This window comes from Centruroides vittatus, unplaced genomic scaffold (assembly GCF_030686945.1).
Source record: "Centruroides vittatus isolate TY-2023 unplaced genomic scaffold, ASM3068694v2 contig_453, whole genome shotgun sequence".
NCBI classification, from domain to species: Eukaryota; Metazoa; Arthropoda; class Arachnida; order Scorpiones; family Buthidae; genus Centruroides; species Centruroides vittatus.
Window position 1 is genome coordinate 1,605,925 of NW_027122249.1, and position 8,751 is coordinate 1,614,675.

General features: G+C 32.3%; 1 protein-coding gene across 1 annotated transcript in view; it reads left to right on the forward strand.

The window, feature by feature from the left end:
- The window catches only part of LOC136977296 (protein disulfide isomerase Creld1-like), a 54,616-nt gene extending 47,953 nt beyond the window's left edge, over window positions 1–6,663 (forward strand). Inside the window, 2 exon segments of the mRNA XM_067272772.1 lie at window positions 5,963–6,058; window positions 6,128–6,663. Coding sequence (XP_067128873.1) covers window positions 5,963–6,058; window positions 6,128–6,210 — 179 coding nt within the window. The 3' untranslated portion in view covers window positions 6,211–6,663.
- The last annotated feature ends 2,088 nt before the right edge of the window (window positions 6,664–8,751 follow it).

Here is an 8,751-nt window from a genome sequence, read left to right on the forward strand (position 1 = left end):
AATATTAGCGAGGTTGAGGCCGAAGTTTTAAATGCGAAAACGTGTACATTGGACGTCCAGTGCTGCTTTCCTGTAAGCCTATAAGTTTGACAATGGCGTTTGGAATGTCGAGCATGATTCCACTGACTTTCCAAACACCATTGTCAAACTTCTAGGCTTACAGGAAAGCGGTGCTGAATGTCCAATGTACACATTTTTGCATTTAAAACTTTGGCTTCAACCTTGGTATTATCTAGATGTTTTCCCCTAAAATTTATAGCATGTGGCCTAATGAATTTAGATGTTTTATTTTTTCATCCAGATATTTTTTCACAAAATTTATAATAGCATGTAGCCTATGAGATCCTGATATTTTTATTTCATTTTTTGGATAGTTTCTTTTAATTAGAGATGGCAACATGAAACTTACACTGTCCACGTCATTGTTGAGCATGTCCTATCTTAATCGAGTTCAAATTGCTTGTCAGCATTTGCGATTATTTTGTACTGTACATTAAATTAATTTCCAAAATGCCAGAAAGAAACTGTGCATTTACTGATGAATTACAAAAGGGTTATCCATTTTTGAAAAAAGTTTGTGATCATATTGACAAAGTGAAATGTAAACTCTGCTTTTTCAGTAACTCATGGGCGGTCGGATATTAAAAATCACTTGAAATGTGCGAAACATAAGACAAGCTTAGTAGCAATGGAAGGAACTTCCTCAAAAATATTGTCATATATTAAAGGTATCAATTTATTTCCTGTTGTGAATATTTTCTCCAAATTGTCCCAGTTTGAGAAAAAATATTATGGTAAACCTACTTAAAAGTGTCTTCTAAATTTGTCCTGTTAATTTCCTCATGTGCATGCAAAAGGACAAAGTTAGAAGACATTTTTATGTTTTGCCTATTTTAAGAATTTTTTAAAATTTGTATGTTTAAACTTATTTGTCCTGGCAATTTTTATCAAATGTATTTATTATTTTTTTGTGAGTAAAGGCAACTTAAGTCATTTAACTTTGTAAATTAACATAATTTAAGATGACCCGTTGATAAGTCAAACTTTAACTCTAAAATGTATTTCATCTGTATTAAAGAATTATTATGCGAACATTATTTAAACAGTTTATTCAATTAAAAATATTAATAGATATATAATAATTCATTATATCAGAAATAAAATTTTTTAAATAAGATATTCAAATTTTAATCTTCAAATGTAATTAATCAGTTAAAAATTTTAATAGTCACATTTAGAACTAGAAATCGAAAAAATGCTTTAAATAGATTGAAATATTTGATATTTATGGAATGCTCTTTCTTCCCTGTAGGTTTGTTGTGGGTTTGGCCAGTCTTAAAATGGGGAAGGTGATATTTGGATAGACCAATGTATCACCCACAAAATCTTCTTGTGGATGCTCACTCAAATTTGATCCCAAGTCCTTCAAAGTGATAAGCTCATCAACCAGATGATGAAGTTAAGGATGCTTAGCTGCTTCCTTAACTTCATCATCTGGTTGATGAGCTTATCACTTTGAAGGACTTGGGATCAAATTTGAGTGAGCATCCACAAGAAGATTTTGTGGGTGATACATTGGTCTATCCAAATATTACCTTCCCCATTTTAAGACTGGCCAAACCCACAACAAACCTACAGGGAAGAAAGAGCATTCCATAAATATCAAATATTTCAATCTATTTAAAGCATTTTTTCGATTTCTAGTTCTAAATGTGACTATTAAAATTTTTAACTGATTAATTGGGTCATCATCTGGTTGATGATGAATTGTATATATGCACAACTGTTTGAGAGTTAAATATGAAACTCAACTTCTCCTTGACACCAGGGGTGAAACACTAAATCCAGAACCTGTTACCGGTGTAATTTGCGTGAAAAAACCTTCCTTTCACAAACATTTTCGAACTTTCGGGATAGCTCTTCTTCAGGCAAAGAAATTCCATTGGAATGCTTAAAAAAACGAGTTATTTATATAAGCTATTTGTATTATATAAAGTTTAGTGTTGTGAAAAATTCCTGCACAGATTTAAACTTTAGCAGCTTAAGATGTCTTTGAAAGTTTGTAACATTTATACATCATCTAAAAGTTTGATTAATGAAGTTTTTATGCATTAATATTATATGAAAAGGTCCAAGAAAACTGATTTAGTTTAAGACAAATCTGAAACCAAAGCTGCCTTACCATTTTGGACCTGTGATCAAACATTATTGAACCTATTCTTTTTGTAATTATATCAAAACAGTTGTCTATGTATTAAGGCTGCATTCAGAGGTGCTCTTCTTATGTTATGTCTGGCCACTCAAAGAAGGCTTTTTTGTAACACCTTAAATAACAATTACTTCGATAAGCCAGATGTAATGTAATGAGTTGTTCGGAAAGTAATTTCATCTTTTTATTACTAGAGGAATTAGATGTATTTTTACCAGCCAATTTTATTTTAAACCACATTTTCATTATATACTTTGACAGCTGACATTTTAAGGCTTATTTGTAAAAACTTTTGTTTGATTCTGTACAATTGTTTTTTTTTTTTTTTTTCGGTGACCCATCAAATATGGAAAATCAAAAGCATCATTTTCAGCATATTTTGCTTTTTTATAACTAAAAAATCGAAATGCTGTTCAAACAAGAAAAAATTGTGGTACATGTTTGGAGAAGATGTGTTGAGTGAAAGACAGTGCCAAAACTGGTTTACAAAATTGCGTTTCGGCAATTTTAATATTGAAGATACACCACATTCTGGATGGCCATTTGAAGCCAATGAAAACAAAATAAAGGTACTGATTGAAGCAATCTGCCGTATAACAACACATGGAATCACTAAGAGATTAAATCTGTTAAATTGAACCGTTTATTATTACTTAAAACGAATTGGTTTCATTTCAAAGCTCGATATATGGGTTCCACATGTTATTAATGAGAGATGCTCTCTATGGTTGGATTATAAAGAAATTTTTTTTGAGCTTTTACCAGACAATTTAACAATTGATTCGAAAGAGTACTGCCGTCGAGTAAACAAATTGAGTAATATCATCAAACAGAAAAGGCCAGAATTGATCAACAAACAAAGTGTAGTGTTTTATCATGATAATGCCAAATTTCACATAAGTTTGGTAACTCGTCAGAAACTGTTATAGCTTAGATGGGATGTGTTATTATACCAACCATATTTGCCATATCGGGCACACTCAGATTATTACTTGTTCCGGTCTATACAAATTTTTTTGTAACTGTAAGACATTTACTTGAAATGACAATGTCAAAAATCACTTGGATCAGTTTTTTGTAAACAACGATCAAAATTTTTATGAATGTGAAATCATGCTACTACAGAAACAATGACAACAGGTATTTGACCAAAGTGGTCAATATATAATTTAATAAAATATTTATTTATTATAAGAATATTGCATTTATTTTTCTATGGAAAAAACGAAATTACTTTTCGAACAACCCAATAAGAAGACCATGTCCAAAGGCAGTCCATTAGCCATGAACAGCACAAATGAATTTTTTTCACAGAATTCAAGTAAATTTTACTTATATACCTTAAGTTATTAAAATTTAAAACTTAAGGATTTTTGATTTATTGATAGTGTAGAATGCCTCATAGAATGAGGTCTGCAGGACTAGACAAAAAAACAGACAAGTCAGCTTGACAGATATGCTGGGCTTTTAATTCTTTCCCATTGACAAATCACAATATATACCTAGAACACAAACTATCATGCGATTGACAATTTCCAATGCACAACTAATAACAATATAATAAACTTCTACTTCCACAGAACACCGAGATGTAAACAAAACACACCTGTACCTGTTACCGGTGTTGTCGGTAACAATATAATACTTCACACGTTTTTACATTTCCTTCTCTTTTCTCCTCTTTTTTCAGGGGGCTCACGGCACATGACAAAAATCGAAAGGGGCATAACACAAATAAAAATAAACCTACTCACAACACTTTTTCTATCACATGTAAACAATGAAAAAGAAAACTAATATGTTCAGACAAATCTTCCACTAATCTTCTTTTCCTTGAGTATGTTGTATCTCAACGTTAAAATGTCCTTGGTTGGATGCTAACGGATCGCTGTCTTATCGGCCTGTTCCCTGATCCTCGGTCCTCTCACGCTTGCTGCCTCAATCTCATATCGTTCACAAGTAGCCAGAACAATACAAGAGGGGGGGAAAAAAGTGCTTTACCACACATGGATCATGATTTTTTATGTCATGCAAAGTAGATATCCTCCCCACGTGACCTCCGCTGGCCAATTCAGCTGCCAACATAAGGTGAACTGGAAAAAAGTGGTACCATGAACGAAAATGAAGGGGTTGAGGACACAAAAATACATAATCGCAAAGCACTACAATAGTCTACATTAGCCTAAGCTCATATTAAAATCATTGCAATGACATGTAATGTTGAATGGAAACAAAGTTAAATTACCTTTCACAAATCTGTCAGTCAACAAGTGAACAAACCCAATTTTTGATTAAAGCTAGACAACCTGCTAAATAATTGGGTAATCATCTAAACCTAATCATAGCCCAATAATTTGGCAGATTGTCTTGGCTCTGTCATCCAAGCTGTTGTGATGTGCAATAGTAAGAACAAGTCTGTATTAGTTTGTGATGAATGGATAAAATTAATTTAACAGCATACGAAACATTTTGAGTTACTTCATTAGGGCTGTCCATAAATTACATTCACATTTTTCTAGAAATTTTTACTACCTCTCTCCCATTGTCCCATTTTGTCCAAGTTTATGTAACTCTCTTTCCTCTTCGGATATCCAACAAAACTCGACCCTCCTTAAAATTTTTATCACTATGAACTATAGATTCCATAAGTAGAATGATGGAATTATGTCTAAATTGCTCTTATAAGACTGCAACCTTTCCAGTAAGTTACATTGGTGTCTTCCATAATACCTCAGTCACAAAATAAAAATGTTATCTCCAGAAGTGTAAGAAATAGAACAGGGCATTTTGCAGAGATTATGCCTTTCATGTGACCCTCTTCCATGTGCTTAAATTTTTAATAAAATTTAGTTTACATTTGTTTAGTTAGTCTAGTTTACATTTAACTGAGTTCCTGTCAAAAAGGAGGACAATGAATCCAAGGGACGGATTAAAAAAAGCTATTGGTCAATGGAATCAGAGACCCGAAGATAAAGAGTTTTGGATAGAAGGATCAATCTGTCTTGACTGTCCACTTCTATTGATCCAACTCAATTTTGTCTCAACTAGCCAACTTTCATTGTTTGCTCACTGTCTGCCATTGATAATCTGTTTCTTGGATGCACTAGCCATTTGTCTGAAAGTCCCTAGGTGCGATTGTCATCTATACCTGTCTTCACCATCTATCAGTCTTTGTCGTGTCATCCTTCAAATCAATTCTCAAGATCATCGCAACTAATTTACAAAACTATTGCTGGGTGGTGTCAATCCTGAAGTAATCTTCCCACAATAATTAAACACAGCGAGTTAGTTTGTATGCATAGGCTTCACTTCTTAGTACCTATGTATATTTAGAAGTGTGGTAATACTTGCATATAATATACTAATCTCAAATAAAGAGGTAATCAAAAAGCTGAAACTTCAAATAGCCCAAATTCCTTAGGATTAAGGTCAGTCTATAGAGATTTCTCAATCATATGGTGTACCAACTTTTTACTGCTTAGTAGATAAACAATATAATATTTTATTGATTTGCTAATATGTTTAAAAATGATTATATCTGTTTATTTCACCAACTGTCATACATTAGCCATAAACAAATTTCCAGGGGAAAAACTTGAAATAGCAAGAACACATTAATTTTAAATTCAAAGTTATAAAATTTTATAATGTAATCATTGTTTGTTCTTGTTTCTTTGTTATTAAGCATTAATAAGCATTGTACTATATAAAATTACTTTTCTTACCATTTTAAAACCAATGCTCTTATTTTAGTATGTGATATGGCTTGTGATACATGCACAGGAGAAGGACCGAACAAATGTGAGAAATGTTCACAGGATTATGTAATGACAGATGGAACTTGCATTGGTAAGTCTTCAAATGATATAAATATAAAAGTATATAAATTTACGGCTTATTTTTTGCCATCCATTTCAGAAAAAGCTAAAGATGATGCTGCAATTGCAGATGGTTTGGAAGAAGAAACCACAGAAGAGAGTGATGGCCACAAAGAATTATGACCATACTTAACTTAGGATAATTTCTTTTGTCGGGCATTCTTACATTTATACGAAATGTCTTTGTTTTCCAAAGATGCATTTATTTTCCGAGCCTCTTTAATTTGTTATCGTGCAAGATGAACTATTTATTTTGATAAAAACTATTCTGTTTTGTATTTTTCTGTGAGTAACTACATTTAACATTCTGTAATTGACTGTACCAACAAACAGGAACAAACTGTTAATGATTACAAGGTTTGTTTTTGTTTTGTTTTTAATTAATTTTTGATAAATTATTACCATATTTAAATGTTCATATTAGACATTTTGCATTTTAAATATGACAAATTGTTATTAGGTAATCTACAATTGTTTTATTTTCCTTTCTATTCCACTAAAATTTTCAGTAAAGAAATTTAATAAATGCAAACAGATTTTTATTCTATGAATAAAATATTATTTTTAAATGGTTAATGCAGTTTTTTATTATTATTTTTAACCAGTAAACATAGTTGTTAGCAAGAATATTACAAGAACACTCAAAACAATAAATTAGAAATATAGTTACAGTTAAAAACTTGCTTTCTATTCATCAAATACAACCAAGAGGCAGTCTGAAAGTAAATGGACTATGTTCTGCAACTCATATTTTAATGCTTTTGTAACAGAACAATTCTTACATCTGTTCTTCATCTAATAACAACTATTCTTCATAAACAAGAGACAAGTCGCTCCAAAATTTATTAGACGATCACCATTTACACTGATGTTCCAGAACAATTTTATAGACAGCCGGACCTTCCTTTTTAGGCTACTCAACTGCCTATTCTTTAAAAAGTTCCTTTAAAAAACACAGAAAAACCAATAAAGTTAAAAAATCTTTAAAATTGGTATGGTAATCTTACGACATCTTTTAGGTCATCCTTATCCCGTCGAGATCTCGGCTCCTTTTATCCACTGAGAATTAGCGCTGTTTAATGTAGATTACGCCGATATATCCCTCTGGTGATGAATTTAAATTTAAATTTTTGTTTAATTTTCGTCGGATGGATAAATATATTTTTTACAAACAATTATTTATCCATCCGACGAAAATTAAACAAAAATTTAAATTTAAATTCGTCACCAGAGGGATATATCGGCATAATCTACATTAAACAGCGCTAATTCTCAGTGGATAAAAGGAGCTGAGATCTCGACGGGATAAGGATGACCTAAAGAAGATGTCGTAAGATTACCATACCAATTTTAAAGATTTTTTAACTTTATTGGTTTTTCTGTGTTTTTTAAAGGAACTTTTTAAAGAATAGGCAGTTGAGTAGCCTAAAAAGGAAGGTCCGGCTGTCTATAAAATTGTTCTGGAACATCAGTGTAAATGGTGATCGTCTAATAAATTTTGGAGCGACTTGTCTCTTGTTTGTAAAAAATATATTTATCCATCCGACGAAAATTAAACTATTCTTCACTATTCTGAAGAAGCAGTAATAGTAGTAATTTGCTGGCACTGATGCCATAATATACAATTGAATGAATGTTTTGGTGAGCATGGTCCATAAGAGATTTTCTAGTGGTGGACACAACTTTTCAGCTAAAAAATCCCCAAATTTGACAAAGGGATCAGATGTCTTTGGCAGGACTTTTCATTTGTGATAAACCTCTTTTCATTTTGCCAAAAAACACTCACTGCCACGTGCTTGTGGGACATTTGGAGAGTTGTCCATCTTGGATATGTATTCATTCAATGCCTTTGCTGTCTAAGAAGGCAGTTACAATTTTCATGTAATGTGACATAGCTAAATCTTGCCAGAAGATGATCTCATCCCTAAAATAGTGCTTATCAACAAAAGGAAGCAGTTGTTTTTCAGACATTCCTCTAGGTAAACCTGAGCAGTGACAGTACCTTCACAAACAAAAGCATTTGAAATGTTCACAGAAGTGTCCATAGTCTGCCAACTGAGGTATTTCTTGTGAAATATTTCCTTATGCTGAACTTTTTCCACATATCCTCATATGGCAATATCCTGAAGATTTGTAGCATGGTAATATTGCTTTTCTTCAATGTTTTCATAGTCAAATGGGCAATCAGTCTCATCATCAATAATGAGATGCATCCTCAGACTTTTGTCATAAACTTTTCTGCAGCCTCCTTTTGCTCTTCTTGCTTGATCCTTTATATAGTTTGGTGCCATTTGCTTCTTATGTCTCTTGATTCCCAACTTCTTGACTTTGATATCATATAAAGTTGTCTTTGGCAATGACAATCTGACTATTCATTTCTGATGGAAGCTGATGGAGACCATTGATACAATTTTCTGACTTAATTTACATCTTTTGTAGTGGATCGAGAGATGGTGTGACCAGGAAAGGATTGTAATTGTCTTGTCCTGTTTCCTTATATCTTTGCAAAATGGCATACAAAGTGCTTTTTCTCATATCTTGTTTCATGAAATAAGCAACAGTTTTCTGCTTACTGCATCCTGATGTTTTATCTTAGTACTGAATAACACTTGATGAGGAGCTCATTCCCGTGTCTTATTCCAATGTTGTTTCATTGGCAGCACA